General features: G+C 41.1%; 1 protein-coding gene across 3 annotated transcripts; it reads right to left on the minus strand.

Moving 5' to 3' along the window:
- Positions 1–6,808: 6,808 nt before the first annotated feature.
- On the minus strand, positions 6,809–14,585 carry LOC108178205 (uncharacterized). 3 transcript variants are annotated; one of them, XM_089312206.1, is made up of 3 exons: positions 14,327–14,585; positions 11,995–12,106; positions 6,809–8,895 (listed from the first exon to the last, which is right to left on the minus strand). In XM_089312206.1, exon 3 carries the CDS (start codon positions 8,650–8,652, stop codon positions 7,705–7,707), a length of 948 nt encoding a protein of 315 aa, XP_089168332.1. In that variant the 5' UTR covers positions 8,653–8,895; positions 11,995–12,106; positions 14,327–14,585; the 3' UTR covers positions 6,809–7,704. The 3 variants fall into 3 exon arrangements, 2 of the variants coding, with proteins under 2 accessions (XP_089168332.1, XP_017203269.2); XR_007909918.3 differs by lacking the exon at positions 11,995–12,106; XM_017347780.4 differs by lacking the exon at positions 14,327–14,585 and having other exon boundaries at positions 11,995–14,319.
- Positions 14,586–17,487: the final 2,902 nt, after the last annotated feature.

Here is a 17,487-nt window from a genome sequence, read left to right on the forward strand (position 1 = left end):
AAAAATACTTCCAGCTCCCCTTTCTGCATATCCCTTCTCCATCCTTCCTCATTTCACATTCTGCATTTCAGAGTAGATGAGCAATACCACAGACAAGTCTGAGAATTTGCTCTAGTCTCTGAGTGAGGAACAACAGAAACAGTCACAATGAGGCATTCTGAGTTTTCTTCTCCAGATTTCCCTAGGTCACTCTGGGACACTTCTCCTTCTATGTTTACAAATATATTTTGTGTTCCTAATTTCCATGACTCTCACTTGCTTGAAAACATCAATCTTCTAACCATCATAATTCAACTAGCATGTGATGACTAGACTTAACACCTATCCCTTAACTATGTTCTCATTCTACTCCTCTCAAATAAAAGTCCCTGGAGACAGAGAAGAGTTTAATTTGATTTGCCTACCAAGTTACCATGTGTGGGACCATAGTTATTTTTCTCCTCCAACTGAGTTTGAACTTCTGAGCCACAGTCAATATCACATTCAACAAGAAAAAGAGATGAATTCCACAGCTGTAACTTAGTTAAGTTGCTTATCAAAATGACCGCACAGCTCTAATTCACTTATGTTTGAATGTATTGCTTAAGGAATCAAAGCATTCTGTTAGTGTGGTAAGTTAAGAAGTGCCCTGAAATGCCAGTTTTGTGTGATTTGAAACCAAAATATTTAAGAAAAGGTTAAGAGTTATAAACATTTGTGCATTATTGGTAATATAAACTTTCTGTGTCAACAACAGAGTACAGTTTTTCCATTGTAAATTAATAGATTATAAAATCAGTTAGGCTTTTCATGAAAGTAATTAAGAAAAATGGGGACAGAAACGAATTCGATCTTTTAAGACTATTTTGTTTTTAAAACAACTTTTTGTAAAAATCATCTAAAATGAAATATAAGTTAATTCCAATTCTATGAATTCAGTAGAGTCAAATTTAACTTGAAAACATCTTTCATTTCTATAGCTACTTTATTATGTTTATACAAGACTATAAAAAATTAATTGGGTGATTTAAGTGAGTCAACTGTCACATATATTATGAGCTCTGCCTGTGTATATTATGAAGCAATGCTGACTCTGAGTTCAGCCTTTTACCAACTTATTTAGCCAAGGTTGCTCGGAGTTACTTAATGAGCATGAGCACACAAACTCTCAATAAACTTACTGGAGGAAAAATGGCCCCTGACCTAAAAGAACCCCTCTGTTAGGCCAGGGTATGACGAAGTATGTTAAGTCACCAGCCCCTCTGTTTGATGATTGCTCATGCTGCCAAGGCACGTGTAGCAAATTTGCAGTTACAGGGGGTGGGCAGGAGAAGGTCAGTTTCTAAAAATTCGTTTCAGGGTGTGCATAAACTAAGAAGCTTGGGAGAGATGCTGTTTCCTAATTAAAATGTAAGAATGTATGAATACTTTTAGTATCTGAGGTTTGAAATCTTGGTTCCTAAGCTGTGCTTTTAATTACAGTTGGGAATCTGTATTGATTCTTGCAGTTCATAGAATATCAGAGTTAGGAAGAAAACTTTAAAATTATGTATTGACTGTTTGGAAGGGTGAAAGAGTAGCAGTTCACGAATCAGGTGGGACTGCCTTGAACCTCGTCTTCACCATTTATCAGCTGTATTGTATTGGACAAACTAATTAAACATTTCTCGTCTATTAAAAAGAGAAAATAAATAATATGTACCAAGAAAAGGGTTATAAGATTGGGTGAAACAAAGCAAACAATAATGGACTCTAATTCCTTCAGAAATTATTGCCTTTTATACGTGTTAAGGTTCTCAGTTTTAAGCAATGGAAAATGATTTGTAATAAAAAGAAAAGAAATATACTTTCAAGAGATCAATAACACAAGAATCAACAGAAAAAATAAAGAAACCAGAGAATTCAGGTCTTATGCATGTAGTCTGCTTAGGACACAAGAACTGATACTGTGTTTCAGCAGTAGTAGCTATATGTAGCTATGTGTATTTCTGTTAAGGACTGCTTGGTTTAGAGTTTTGTTGAATTTCATTGTCTCCTTTTGCTTTTTTCTCTGAATGTTCTTGTCTATTAATGAAACTTGGGTATTGAAGTCTGCTACTAGTATTATACTAGTATATCTCCTTTCTTGATACCTGTTTTATATAGCTAGGTGCTCTATTGTTGGTTGCATATTTATATATTATATAAATATATATAATTGTAAAACATTCCTGATCATCTGATCCTTAAGTCATTATATAATGTCCTTCTTTGTCTCTTATGACTTTTTTAAATTTAAAATATATTAGCTTTATGTAAGTACAGACATACCTGCTGTCTTGTCTTTTTATTTGTATGAAATATCTTTTATTATTCTTTCTCTTTAAAGCCTGTGTATGTCCTTAAATCTAAAATGAGTCTCTTATAAACAACATATAGTTGGATCTTGATTTGTTTATGTTTTTTAAGTCCATTCAGCTATTCTACGTCTTTTAATTGAACAGTTTAATCTGCTCATGTTTAATTATTGATGGGGAAGGACTCACTATTGCCATTTTGCTAATCATTTTCTGTGCATAGTTCTTTTGTCCCTCAGTACCCCTACCCCTGCTGTCATCATTTGTATTTCATTGACATTTTTTGCAATGAATCCCTGATTAATGTTTTTCTTTTGTTTTTCTTCAATAGATATTTTCTTTTTGGTTGCCATGAGGGTTACATAAAATATCTTAGAGTCTATCTTAAACCAACAACTTAATTTCAATCACACATAAAGCCACTATGTGATTATTATTTCCCATTTGTTATGTTATTTATAAGAGATTTTATATTATTACATATCCATATGTGTATTAAGAAGCAAATTTTTATAATATGGTTATCTTGAGCACTTTAGTCTTTTTGCTTTTGTGTCAAAGTTAAAAGTCATTTATGGAGGCCGGTACCGTGGTGCAGTAAGTTAATCCTCCGCCCGCAGCTCCAGCATCCCATGTGGGCACCGGTTCTAGTCCCAGCTGCTCCTCTTCCAATCCAGCTTTCTGCTGTGGCCTGGGAAAGCAGTGGAAGATGGCCCAAGTGCTTGGGCCCCTGCACCCACGTGGGAGACCAGGAAGAAACGCCTGACTCCTGGCTTCAGATCAATGCAGCTCCGGCCGTTGCAGCCATTTGGGGAGTGAACCAACAGACAGAAGAACATTCTCTCTGTTTCTCCCTCTCACTGTCTGTAACTCTACTTCTCAAATAAATAAATAAAATCTTTAAAAAGAAAAAAAGTCATTTATGTGGCATAGCAGATAAAGCTGCCACCTGCAGTGCCGGCATCCCATATGGGCACCGGTTCTAGTCCCGGCTGCTCCACTTCTGATCCAGCTCTCTGCTCTGGCCTGGGAAAGCAGTGGAAGATGGCCCAAGTGCTTGGACCCCTGCACCCACATGGGAGACCCAGAAGAAGCTCCTGGCTCCTGGCTTCGGATTGGTGCAACTCCATCTGACGCGGCCATCTGGAGAGTGAACCAGCAGATGGAAGACCTCTCTCTCTCTCTCCCCCTCTCCTTCTCTCTCTGTGTAACACTTTCAAGTAAACAAATAAAATTTTTAAAAAGTCATTTATATATCACCATTAAGATATTTTAGTATTCTCTGTTTAGTAAGTTTTATGTTTCCCTATATTTTTGTTTGCTATTCCATGTCCTTTCATTTAAAGCTGAAGAACTCCTTTTTGTATTTCTTATAAGGAATGTCTAGAGATAATTAATTTCCACAGCTTTTATTTGTCCAAGAAAGTCTTTATCTTTCCTTTGCTACTAAGAGATAATACTTACTATGCATAGTATTCGAATAGGTAGTTTTTTTCTTTTTTTGTTTTCTTGCAGGCCTGTGAATATAGGCTTACTCTCCTTTCCAGTTTGCAGAGTTTCCTTTGGGAAATCTATTGATAGTGTTAGGGAGGCTCCACTGGGCATGAAAAGAAACTTTTTAGTGTGCTTTCTTTCAAAATTTTCTCTTTAATTTTTGAAAATTTGATTACAATATGTCTCCATGTATATTTCTGCAGGTTCATCTATTTCAGAATTTTGGAGCTTCATAAATGTGGATATCCATTTTGTTCTCAGATTTGGGAATTTTTCAGCCATTGTTTCTTTAAATAAATTTTGTGCCTCTGTTTTGCTTCTAAGATTCCAATAATTCATATTGGGTCACTTCAGGGTGTCATGTAAATCCTTTAGGCTTTCTTTATTCTCTTTTTATTTATTCTTTATTTTTGCTCCTCTGAAGTAAGGATTGAAAATAACTTGTCTGAGTTTACTGATTCTTGCCTTTGATTAATGAAATCTTCTTAGAAGTTCTCTGTTCAGATTTACAGTTCAGTTATTGTGTTCTTCAGTTCTTGAATTGTTTTTTGTTTTTGTTTATGAATTGCATCTCTTTGCTGGTTTTCCCATTTTGTTCATCTGTTGGTTTCCAGATTTTATTCAGCTATCTATTTCTGCTTTGTAATTCATCTAACCTCTTTAAGATGATCATGCATGTTCATGGATATCCACTTCTTTAGGGTTTGTTGCATATATAACATTTGTTTTGCTCTTTTAGTTGTGTCCTATTAACCTGATTCTTCATGACCTTTCTGGCTTTGTTTTGATGTCTGCATATTAGAATTATAGTCACCTCTCCCAGGCTTTATGGATCAATTGACTTTGACAGGGAAAGTCCGTCATAAGTCATCCTAATAACCAGCCTTCTTTTTTAACTTCCCCAAGGCATCTGAATTACTGCAACAGATCCCTAAATGCTCCTTGTGAAGTGAAGCAGGAATGAGACCCTCAGAGAGTATACTGAAAGAACAGGGACATTCAAGCTTTGCTCCACTCCCTTTATTTCCCCTCAAAAGAGGAATCACAGATTGAGGCTCTCTCTCCAAACTGAGCTGTACAGGCTTGGGGATGGGGCTGACATGGGTAAAGTAAAACTGTTCTTATTCATTTTGATATGGCTTTTATTAAGTTTATCTGGCATTCTGCAACTTCTTAACTGGATGCCTGACCTCTCATAAAAGTATTTTGTGTTAGCATATTTTTGTTAAATTGGTGTTTCTGTGAGGGAGTGAGGGCTAAGATTCTCAATCCTTGTTGCATGGGCAAATTGTCTGGAAAAACTTAAAATATAACTGCTTGAGTCCCATATCCAGAGGTTAGATTTATCTGGGGTGGGATGCAGGTATTGGGCTTTGACTAGCATCTTAGAAATACCTAATGGGGAAAAATAGGTGCTAACTATTTTCTTAACTGAAATGCAAATTCTCTTGAAAAACTTCTAGATTGAGAACTATTGACTCTTTATGTCTCAGGGTTGTTTTCTTGACCTCCTTCCTTGTGTTTCATTGCCTCTTTATAACCAATATTCCCTGATCTTAAGCATACCTTCTCCCAACAGGTTCAAACCATAAGAGATTTCTTGCCTATGACATAAAATACATGGTCCGAAAAGAAAAGAAAAAAATAATAATTTGGGCTTCACTCAAATTTAAAATTTCTTCTCAAAAGACACCACTAAGTGCATAAAAAGAAAGTATTTGCAAGTCAAGTATCTGAAAGAGAACCTGTACCCAGAATATCTAAACATCTCTTAAAATTAAATAAGAAAACAGATAATCCAGTTTTAATAAAGGACAAAAATAGTTTTTAATTTTTTTCTTTTCTTTTTTTAACTTTATTTAATAAATATAAATTTCCAAAGTACAACTTTTGGATTATAGCAGCTTTTTCCCCCCATAACCTCCCTCCCACCCACAACCATCCCATCTCCCGCTCCCTCTCCCATCCCATTAACATCAAGATCCATTTTCAACTATCTTTACATACAGAAGATCAGTTTAGTATTACTAAGTAAAAATTTGCACCCACACAGAAACACAAAGTTTAAAGTACTGTTTGAGTACTAGTTATACCATTAATTTACATAGTACAACACATTAAGGACAGAGATCCTACTTGGGGAGTAAGTACACAGTAACTCCTGTTGTTGATTTAACAATTGACACTCTTATTTATGATGTCAGTAATCACCTGAGGCTCTTGTCATGAGCTGCCAAGGCTATGGAAGCCTCTTGAGTTTGCCAACTCTGATCATATTTAGACAAGGCCATATTCAAAGTGGAAGTTCTCTCCTCCCTTCAGAGAAAAGTACTGCCTTCTTTGATGGACCGTTCTTTCCGCTGGGATCTCACTCACAGAGATCTTTCATTTAGGTCATTTTTTTTACCACAGTGTCTTGGCTCTCCATGAAAGGGCAAAGATATTTTAGCAACCATATCATCAAATAAGTTATATATTTGTCAAGTAAAAACATAAAAATGTGCTCAATATTAGTAGTCATTGGAAAAATGCCAATCTAAATCTCCAAAAGATACTACTACACATCTATTAAAATGGCTAAAGTTATAAAGACTAATAATCCCAAGTATTAATCAGGATACTGAGAAATTTGTAGGAATGGGAAGTATAATAATAATTATGGATAACAGTTTGGCATTTTTGAAGAAGTTAAAACCTGCACTTACATATACTTTACCCATTTCATCCCTACATATTTATCCAAAAGGAAAGAAGGAATATATCCAAAAAGGTTGATAAAAAAATTTTCTAGCAGCTGTCTCCATAATAACCATATACTGGAAACAACTCTATATTAATCAAAAAGTGAAAGAGTGAAGAAATTATGGATTATCTGCACAGTTAAATATGTACTGTCCAGTAATCAAAATGAGCAACCAACAATGTGTGAATGACTCTATATAACTATGCGAAGGAAATAATCTAGAAAGGCGGAAGGGTGGAGACCAAGAGATTTCACTTATATAAAATTGTAGGAAATGTGAACTTATCCACAATGACAGAAAGCACAGTATGGGTTTCCTGTAGAGAGTGGGACAGAGTAAGAAGCAGCATGCTAATGCTAGATTTTCCTTTACAGGTGAGCTGATAGTAAAATATTTATAACCTATATCATTGATCTCATTTTTTTTTACTTTTTTTTTTTTTTTTTTTTGACAGGCAGAGTGGACAGTGAGAGAGACAGAGAGAAAGGTCTTCCTTTTGCCGTTGGTTAAGCCGGCGCACCGCGCTGATCCGAAGGCAGGAGCCAGGTACTTCTCCTGGTCTCCCATGGGGTGCAGGGCCCAAGGACTTGGGCCATCCTCCACTGCACTCCCTGGCCACAGCAGAGAGCTGACCTGGAAGGGGGGCAACCGAGACAGAATATGGCGCCCTGACCAGGACTAGAACCCGGTGTGTCGGCGCCACAAGGTGGAGAATTAGCCTATGGAGCCACGGCACCGGCCTTATATCATTGATCTCAAAATATACACTATCAGTAAAAACATATAATATTTATAAGGAAAAGGAAGTACACATACTGCTACAGATTGTACCAAGCAAGGAGCCCCCATAACCGAAGTCATCAAATTCATTTTATTTTGCAAAACATCAACCCTCTGATTGACCAATAAAAGCCCCGTTCTAAGGCTATTAGCTAAGTTTTCTTGAGCCATCAATGCCCGTGCGGTTTGTCCGGTTATATTGTTTAGGTGGTTAACGGACCGACTTGCGTAACCACCAGTGTGACCGCAGCAGCGCTGGCCACCACCGCCGCAGTAATGGCGGTTACCAAGGCTGCCGTAATTTCAAAATCTCGTCGCGAGTGTAGCATCACAGCAAAATCCTTAGGGTTGGCTTCAACGGGAACGGGAATTTATGTGGGAACTCTCATAACTATGCCCACATTAGTGCCATTCCAGCATTGAGTAATATAGCCGGAAGAGCAAGTATTATTGGAGGGAATACAAACATACCACAAAAAGGGGGGGTCAACACACACATTTGCCGTGAAGTTTGGGGATACAAAACTGTGGGTAAGGTTCATGGGCTTGAAGGTACGTCCATTATCACATCCCCAGGTGCCATTGGACCAGGAAAAATTACTCAAAAACAGCATTGCTGTAGCATCAGTACAAGCACCCGCACTATTGCAAATAACAAAAGGATCCCACATATTTCCCGCAAATGAAAGACGTTTATATGTGGTAGCATTAGAATGAGGGGAAGAAAAATATGTGGTCTCATTGTTGTACCCAGGCCAGCCCTGAAAGCCCGTATCATGGGTCGTAGAAAATCCATTTGCCAACCAATGATGGTTATAACCGCTTTGACAAACCATAAATTTGGGCTGGAGGGGATCTACCCTTGGCCTGCACGATGGCAACATGCGGGTCAGGGGAGTGCGCCCAGACCCACTTCGACGGGTCGGAATGGAGCCGGAGGAGTAGGTCACAAAGGTACCGTTAGGCCCCTTAGGCTGGAGAAGTTCAGTCAATGATTGATTGGTTAGAACAAGACAGGGCGTGGTCCCACTTACCTCATCGACACCCAGAGAAATCTGAAAGCAAAGAGAACCGTCGAGGGCCGTGGACAAATTTAATGGTTCCGCTTTCAGAAAAGATTTAGTCAAGCTAGGTACCCCAAACACCGATAGGCTCTCATTATCAACAAACAGTACAGGCAACAATTTGGAGATATTACTTACAGGTAGAGGCCAGGGTAATGCTCGAAGCAATCCCCAATACACCCCCTGATCCTGACATATAACAACGTTGCTAAATAGCACAATATAAAAAATTTTAAGCAACATGATTGGTGTCATTGTTATGAATCGCAATTATCAGCAGTAAATAATCAATCAAAACTCCTAATAAGCCACTAACACAAGCCAGAAACAAAACTAACAAAAGCACAAATAACAGTCCTTTTATAACCCTTGGTTGTTCTCTGTTGTGCCTGAGTCGTGGGCCTCGTCCACGGTTTCTTCCGTAGGTTGTTGATCGTCCCGGTTTTCCTGCAGAAGTCGAACTCTTCTTTCCGGTGTCCAAATGGGTTGTGCTGCTCCCTGTGGGAAAAAGCAAACAGCGCCTCGTACCCTTCGCAACAACGGGAACGGGCCTTTCCACTTGTTATCCTGTAAATCTTTCCACATAATCCATTGTGGTTGGTCTTTGGCACCTGAGGAGTCGTGCATTTCCGCAGGTGTCTTTCCATTTTTCTTTTTGTTTAAAAAATTTATAGTATAGAGGGCTAGGGCTAAAGCATCCTTATTGGATACTGCGTATTCCCCTATTCCCCCTTTTTGTTTATTAATAAAATTTTTTAAATACAAGTGGGTACGTTTTACAATAGCTTGACCTTGAGGGTTGTAGGGTATGCCCATAATGTGGGTTATGCCAAAGTCTTTTACGAAGGCGGCAAATTGGGCCGAAGTGTATGCTGGCCTGTTGTCAGTTTTTATAATTTGGGGAACACCCCAAGCTGCAAAAGACTGTAGACAATGTTGAATAACTTGTTTAGTACCTTCTTTGTTAAGGGCCGTGGCCATGACTACATCCGAGTACGTATCCATTGTAACGTGGACGCAACTCTGACAGCCAAAAGAAGGAATGTGGGTGACATCCATTTGCCAAATGACAGGGTTTAAGGCCATGAGGATTGACCCCAGCGGGTATTTTGGGAACTATATTGACTGTGCATTTTTTGCAAGCTTTAATAATATTTTTTGCCTCTCCGTGGGAAATATTATACTTTATGTTTAAGGTAGTACTATTTACATGCCATTTGGAATGATATTGCTTGGCTAATTTAACACTTGTACAAACAAGCAAAAAGCGCGAATAGTAATCGGCCAAAGCATTGCCCTGACTGAGTGGTCCAGGCAAATTTGAATGAGCTCGAATACGGTCTGTAAAAATGGGATGGCTTCGCTGTATAAGCAAAGTCTGAAGTTGCTTTCAATAGGGATAAACAGTGGAACATTTGGAGACAGTGCATGCCTGTTCAAGCAATTTCACAACATTTACTACATAGGCACTATCTGAAAGTATATTTAACGGGCCCAGTTCCTTCTTTAAAAACAAAGCAATAATAGCTAATTCTGCATGTTGAGGAGAGGGGGAGGCAGTCAAAACAAAATATTGTTGGTTGCCAATTACTGTAGCCCCAGTTCCTCCTTTGGCTCCATCAGTAAACATAGTGAGGGTGTTTTTTTTATAGGCTGTTTACGTACCTTTTTTGTTTGAATAATTGGAATATGGGTACAAAACGAAACAAAAGGGTGATTTGGGTAGTGATTATCTACCGTTATATGTAGCATTAAAACAATATAAGCCCAAGCCCAATTTTCTCTTGTCCAGGCCTCGATGGCCTCCTTGCCAAACGGCGTAATACAGCGTGTAGGAAGTCTTTCAGAAGTTTCAACTGTGGGTTTTTGTTTTTTTTTTTTTTTTTTTTTTTTTTTACTGCGGTCAATATTAAATTTGCTACGGCCTGACCCTGAGTGTACAAGATTCGAGGTAAATGTGTATGTGGGTACACAAACAATAATGGACCTCCTTGCCAAATTACAGTAAAGGGATACAGCTGTTTCATAAACACTAAAATTTCTACAGATTTGGAGGGATTACATCTTTGCATTTGGGTATTTTTTAAACGGGTCTCGATGTTACGCAAGACTGTAGCTGTTTCTGAAGTCAGCTCTCTTGGTGAAGTAAGTTGTGTTTCACCTTTTAAAAGATTAAACAGGGGGAGCATTTCTTCTATGGTTAATTTACAGTAGGGCCGTATCCAATTTAAATTTCCACAGAGTTTTTGAAAATCATTTAAGGTCCTAAGCTGTGACGTGGCAATAGTAAAATCCAAGGGAGACACCGTAGTCGGTGTCAACTTTAGCCACAAATACTGAACTACTGTGTTCTTTTGAACCTTTTTAGGTGCTATTTGTAATCCTGCTGATTGCAGACACCCGCTTAGCGTAGTAAACGCTGCCTGTAACTGGTTCTCGGTGGCAGCTGCTAATTATAGATCATCCATGTAATGTAAAAGATATAATTGAAGATATAATTGGCGGACGGGTTCCACAGCCTGTGATACATACAGCTGACACAAGGTGGGGCTATTAGTCATACCTTGCGGAAGAACTTTCCACTCATACCTTTTGTTGGGCCCTGCATGATTTATAGAAGGAACTGTAAATGCAAATCTTTGGGTATCATTTTCATGTAAAGGAATGCTAAAGAAACAGTCCTTAAGATCCACTATAGGCCGGCGCCGCGGCTCACTAGGCTAATCCTCCGCCTTGTGGCGCCGGCACACGGGGTTCTAGTCCCGGTCAGGGCGCCAAATTCTGTCTCGGTTGCCCCTCTTCCAGGCCAGCCCTCTGCTGTGGCCCAGGAGTGCAGTGGAGGATGGCCCAAGTGCTTGGGCCCTGCACCCCATGGGAGACCAGGATAAGTACCTGGCTCCTGCCATCGGATCAGCGCGGTGCGCAGGCCACAGTGCGCCGGCCGCGGCGGCCATTGGAGGGTGAACCAACGGCAAAGGAAGACCTTTCTCTCTGTCTCTCTCTCTCACTGTCAACTCTGCCTGTCAAAAAAAAAAAAAATCCACTACAATAATAGGCCAATGTTTGGGAATCGTAGTTGGAACAGGGAGCCCTGGCTGTAAAGCTCCCATAGGCTGCATTTGTTGATTAACAGCTCCGCGATCGTGCAACAGTCGATACTTGCCTGACTTCTTTTTTATAACAAAAATTGGAGTATTCCAGGGGGAGACTGAGGGTTGGAGGTGACCTGCCTCCAACCGTTGTTGGACCAAATCATGGACGGCAGCCAATTTTTCTCAGGAGAGGGGCCACTGCAGTATCCACACTGGCTTATTTGTTAGCCAGGTAAGTGGAAGGGTTGTCTTTCAGTGACCCCTATGAAAAAACCCAGACCCTGTCTTCCCTCATTGGGCTTTGGGGAGACGGGCTCCACCCTGCCTTGTTTCTTTCTCCCCAGTCCTCCACCTGAGTAGCCCGTTCTTTTCATCATTTTCCAACCTGGGGAATGGGCTGTGGAAGGCTCGTTGGTTACCTGAACCTGCAATTGCTCCAGAATGTCCCTGCCCTATAGAGTGATGGGAACAGTGCACACATATGGCTGCACCTTGCCCATATTACCTTCTAGATCTTGCCAGTCCAAAACTTGAGTGCTCCGGGGAGGATCGCACGCAGTGCCGATGCCCACCAATGTATTGTCCCCTTCCTGCAAGGGCCACGACTTCGGCCAATCCTGATCAGAAATAACAGACACATCTGCACCCGTGTCCAGTAAGCCACAAATGGCTTTTCCCTTTATAGTGATAGTCCATATAGGGCAATCACTAAGCGACATGGACAATGTTGCAAAATTTTTGCCTTGAACGCCCCATTTATCAACTGCAGGCGCCATAATTATTAATTGGGCTACCGGTTGTGATGGCAATAAGTGTGTAATCCCTTTGGTAGCATGGAGCAAGACCTTGAGCTTTTGGCAGGGTAATTGAATAATTCCTGTTACTACCATAAGGCCTTTGAGGGCATTCGTAGCTTTTCCTGTGGTGATGCCAAGGCATGTTTGTTCTGATAGAGGGTCCTGAGATACTACACTGATTGCTTGAACTCCCATCTGTGGTGTTAATACTGTATAGTCGGTGGCTCGCAACTCTGCGCAACAAATGCCTGGGCTCCCCCTTGATTTTGACCCATCCCCCCAGCTGGTTGTAGAGCTTATACCCATTGGGGTTGCGGAGCCTGCACCCATTGGGGTTGCAGGCCCCTGGGTGCTGGGGCCTGATTTCCGTTTTTTGATTTCGATTGCCACTGTCCTGCTACTCCCCACAATGAGGTTTGAACAAGGGGGTTGCCGGCCTTATTCTGTTTGGAATAACACTCATTGGCCCAGTGATTGCCTTTCCCACAACGAGGACACAGCCCTGGCTGACGGCCTGGGGGTTTGGGTTCTTTACACTCCCTCTTGAGATGTCCTTGTTTCCCGCATCTGAAACATTTACATCCGGACATATCGCCCCGCAGCATCTTTGCCATGGCTACGGCGGCATGAGATCCTCAGGCAACATCATCCGTAACATCCCTGCAAATCTTCAGGAATGTGGGGATGTCCTTATGCCGCCACGGTCTCAACGCTTCTCAGCAAGTTTTATTTGCCTGCTCATATGCTAATCCGCAGACCAGAGGCATAGTCTCCTCCACGGTGTTAAAGATGTTCCCTGCCGCTTCCATGAGTCTATTGACAAAATCTGCAAAGGGTTCGTTGGGTCCCTGTGTGATTTTCGATAAACTGTGCCCAAATTCCCCTTTTTGTGGACTAACGTTCCAGGCCCTACGGGCTAATTCTCTGACCTGCATCAGCACCTCGTTGGGGCACCTTGCCTGCCTATTTTTATCATTAAAGGCGCCCTGACTGGTAAGCATATCCTCGTTTCAGGCAGGCTGACCATTTTGGGCATTGTATCTGGCCTGTTCTACGGCTAGCTCTCTGTAGGCTGCAGCCCATAGCAGGAAGTCCCCGCCGCCCAGTACCGCCTTGGCTAGATTTTTCCAGTCATCCGGGATTAACCCCTGCGTCCCTATGTTTTTCAGCACCGCTTTTGTGAAATTTGCATGCGGGCCATATAGCTGCACAGCCTTTTGTAATTTTTTTAGCAGTTTGTGATCCAGAGGAGATGATTCCCTGTTGCCCTGTGCGTCCATGATCACAGGAAACACTTGTCCTGGCTGATGGTAGTCTTCCCAGTTTGGAGCATTACGCTCTCTACCGGTGCCCCGCCGCGATCGGGGTTCGTGGCTTCCACCTTCAAGAGTGGGGTCGCCGGTAGGGCTCCCGAGAGCTTCCCCTTTAGACAGGGTGAGCGACCGCCATCCGGGCCGATCTTCAAGGGATAAATTAGCCAAGTTAAACTGCGCACCTGACGTCTCCTCGTTCTGAGGCGCAGTTGGAGGTGGCCTATCCTTCTCTGCGCATCGTAAGCCCTCCTGTTCTTCCTGATCCCCCATCTGACTTCCAGAGGATGACTCCCTCTGTAAGTTCTCTAAGATTTCCGCACCCTTGTCTAGCAGGGCTCCTATTCTCTCCGAGGGGTCATTAAGCGCCTGCTCGACAAGCTGCCATAGGCGAAGCATTTCGGACGGCTCCCCAGCGGCGCGTAGTTGTCTCCCTACTCGCTTCCATTGGTCCTCATGGAGATCACCCTTTTCCACAAACCAAGGTGAAACTTTTGCAACCGTTCTAGTGAATGCACAAACAATGGCCGCTTTGACGGGCGTCCCCGCAGTCTTTGACAAGCGGCTCAACAGTAAGCTCAGCCTAGTCGTTGAGGGAGTATTTCCCATGATTTCTAGTTACCCTTTTTTCTTTAATTTCCCGTCTCTAGGACAGCACCGCGGTCTAATCCTAGGTCTTACACCACCTAGATTCCCGTGTATGCACGCTCTTGTGGTAAAGTTACCTTACCTTTCCTGGCGCTTCCAGTGATCCGAGTCACGGGACCACTTGTCGCTCCACTGCCCGCGGAAGAACGACGCGACTCGCCGGTTGATTTGTCTTACAGACTTCTTTATTGCAAGAGCTGGGTTGCAGCAGTTAAGAAAGAAGAAGGAGAAGGAGAAGGAGAAGGAGAAGGAGGAGGAGGAGGAGGAGGAGGAGGAGGAGGAGGAGGAGGAGGAGGAGGAGGAGGAGAAGGAGAAGAAGAAGAAGAAGAAGCAGCAGCTCTGACCCAACCACCCGTACAGCACATATATATCCCCAGCTGCTGTCCAAGTCCCAATGGCCCAATGATTATTCAGTTCACGTGAAATGCATGCCGTCTGAGTCCAATCAGGTTGTAGGGCACAAAGTCACCAGGGTGGGATGCCGGTGCTATCTCAACAGGTTCCCTTGGAATGTTATGTGCTGCAACAGTTACACAATGTGGTTAGCACTTCCCCTACTTTCTATGTTCTGTGGTTGCCACATAGGCCGTGTGCTAGCAGAAATGAGGAAGTTCCCACAAGTGGCCAGCCTGCAGTTCCCCACAGTGGTGGTACAGATGGGAGGGTGGGTAGGGTGGGAAGAATCACTATGTTCCTAAATTATTTTTATTTATGAAATGCATGAAGTTCGTATACCTTAAATAAAACAAAAGAGGGCAAAACTGGCAGGAAAAGACAAATCTACCTTGCAGACATGTTCTTCCAGAAAGATGAGCTGTTTGCATGTATGAGGTTTTAGGTAGTAAAGCTATCCCCACCCCTGACAGGCTGACAAGGGGCAGATGGTTGTATGTATTTATGTTACATGCTTAGCCCTTGAAATCATTAGCATTCTCAGTCCTTGACTAGAATGTTCATTAAATAAATAGAGAGAAATAAGACAAGTCTTTGTGCTCAGATGTTGATTCATTCATTCATTCATGTTTCATTCATTCTTCCACCAACCAAACATGTGAATAAGTATCTAACACAACCAGGATCAGACCAGGTACAGGACCACGTGGTAAACTAGAATAATAGTCTCTGACTTCCCAGAGCTATATTTATAGGAGAAATTAACACTAACTTCTTATGATTGGTTATTAAATTATCCTTATTATTGTGATAAGAGATAAATGCAATTGTTGAGCAGTTATAAACATAATAACACCTTAGAAAAGAAAATAGAAGAATAATCTGAGAGGATTGACAGAACATAGAAAACAGTTGCTAAGCCAAAGCATTGTGCCTTTGAAGATGGGAGAATGGCAGGTGGTTCAGGGAAGAAATTTCACAGAAGCAATCTCCAAACAAATTATGGAGACAAAAAGGAAGGAGGGGGTGGCAGCTTCAGTTATCTTATCTATGTAGTGGCTGCAGGTAGAATTATTGAAAATAATTATTTTCAATCTCAAATTACTTTGTTCTACTGGCATATAAGTTTATCCCAGTTTTAATATTCCAACCATCTCCATATGAATCAGGCAGGGTGTGCAGCTAAATGTGCACAAATGGCACCACCCTTGCACCATCTGTCTCTAATTAGCAAGTTTGGGCTCTGCCTGGATGAATGACTTAGCATGACTCTGCAGCCTAAAATTTTTTAAAGGAGCCTGATTATTTTAGGAGACAACAAGTTATATAAAACAAAACTAACCCATCCTCTGGGGAGTGAAAAATATGTATCTGTACCTGTGAACAGAAAGGTTAAACAACCTGTGCAAAGTGCATGCTCTGAAAACTAGATTTTAGATGTTTTATTTATTTTAAACTAAGAGCACACTCCTTGATCAGTAAAATCTGAGTGTGCATTTTCTGAGGGCTCTTCCTGTAAAACATCTTCTTTCAGCAGCCTCCTTTGTTCGTTTTTGTGAGTTAAATCCAAGTTGCAAATAAATGGATCTGTCATCATTTCTCAGAATGTGTTGTTTTCAACATGACCTGCTGATTTTCCCAAGTGCTCACTGTTATTGCGGAGTCATGGTAGCATGGCCCATCAACCTCTTTCGCTTGTTTTTTGGCCACTGAATCCCTTGCCTTTCCTTTGACCTCCACCCAAGTATATAGCCTTGCATCATTCTTTTCTCCAGATGTCTCTACTTTTACTTTTTGATTCAAGTCCAAGGTATTTTAACTTGAATTTCTTGACTTCTCTCAAGAATAAGAACAGCTGCTGGAAGAAAGCCCAATCTTGCACAGTGAAATCTAGGTGGTAGAACTTCCTCATGTGCATAACAACTTCACTGTCATTTTCCTGAAAACAGTTCCTTTTATTATCTTTCACTCCCTATGGTGTTATTTAAAAAATCAAATGACACCATATATGTGAAATTGCTTGCATGCTACGCTAATAATATGGGGACTAGCTTTATTATGACTTTATTTGAGTTAACTTTCTTAATATAGCAAACAATGAATTCAACAAATGGCTTGTTAGAGTGTGATGTAGATTGGTAGGCTGATAGCTGCTTTATCTTCTTCAAGGCTTGTTTAGGTGTCATCTCCTCCAGGAATCAACTGTAAACCTTGAGTCTCAACTTGGCTGCACATCAGAATCAGCAGAGCAGCTTTTTATGATCATGATGCCCAGGTCACATATCTAAGAGCTACACACCAAAAATTCTGGAACAGGGAACCAAACATCCGTATTTTTAAACACCCCAAGTGATTCAGTGTGTGGTCAGGAATCTTTGGTGTGGTCTCTAGTGTTTTGCTCTTAAGCACTGTTTGCAGACCCCTGTCAGAGCACTTACTAAGTTACATGGAAACTATCTGTGTATCTATGCCTCCCACCCCAGATTACAGACTCCTCACGTGCAAAAATAATGCCCTTTTGTTTGATTTTATGTCATGGCATATCAAGACTAGGGACTAACACAGGGACTACTACACAGTACACATTCAGTAAAGATTGAATTAAATGGAAAAAGAATTGCAAATTGCTCCAGATTCCCTTGAATCATTTTTCCTATCAGAAAAAAAAAAAAAGTGGTTGGGCAAAATCATTGGGTAAAAGTTGAGCTTTTTGTTTGTTTTGAATATTTAAACTATTGGCTATGAATTTTAAAAGATACTTGGAAAAAAATCAAAATATCATCTCTAAAAGAAGAACAAACCCTTTAATATGCAGAATTTAACTTCTGCAGTGAATTTTTCAACTGAAAA

Source organism: Oryctolagus cuniculus, chromosome 13 (assembly GCF_051225735.1).
Source record: "Oryctolagus cuniculus isolate XC-2025 breed Fujian yellow rabbit chromosome 13, ASM5122573v1, whole genome shotgun sequence".
Lineage (NCBI taxonomy): Eukaryota > Metazoa > Chordata > Mammalia > Lagomorpha > Leporidae > Oryctolagus > Oryctolagus cuniculus.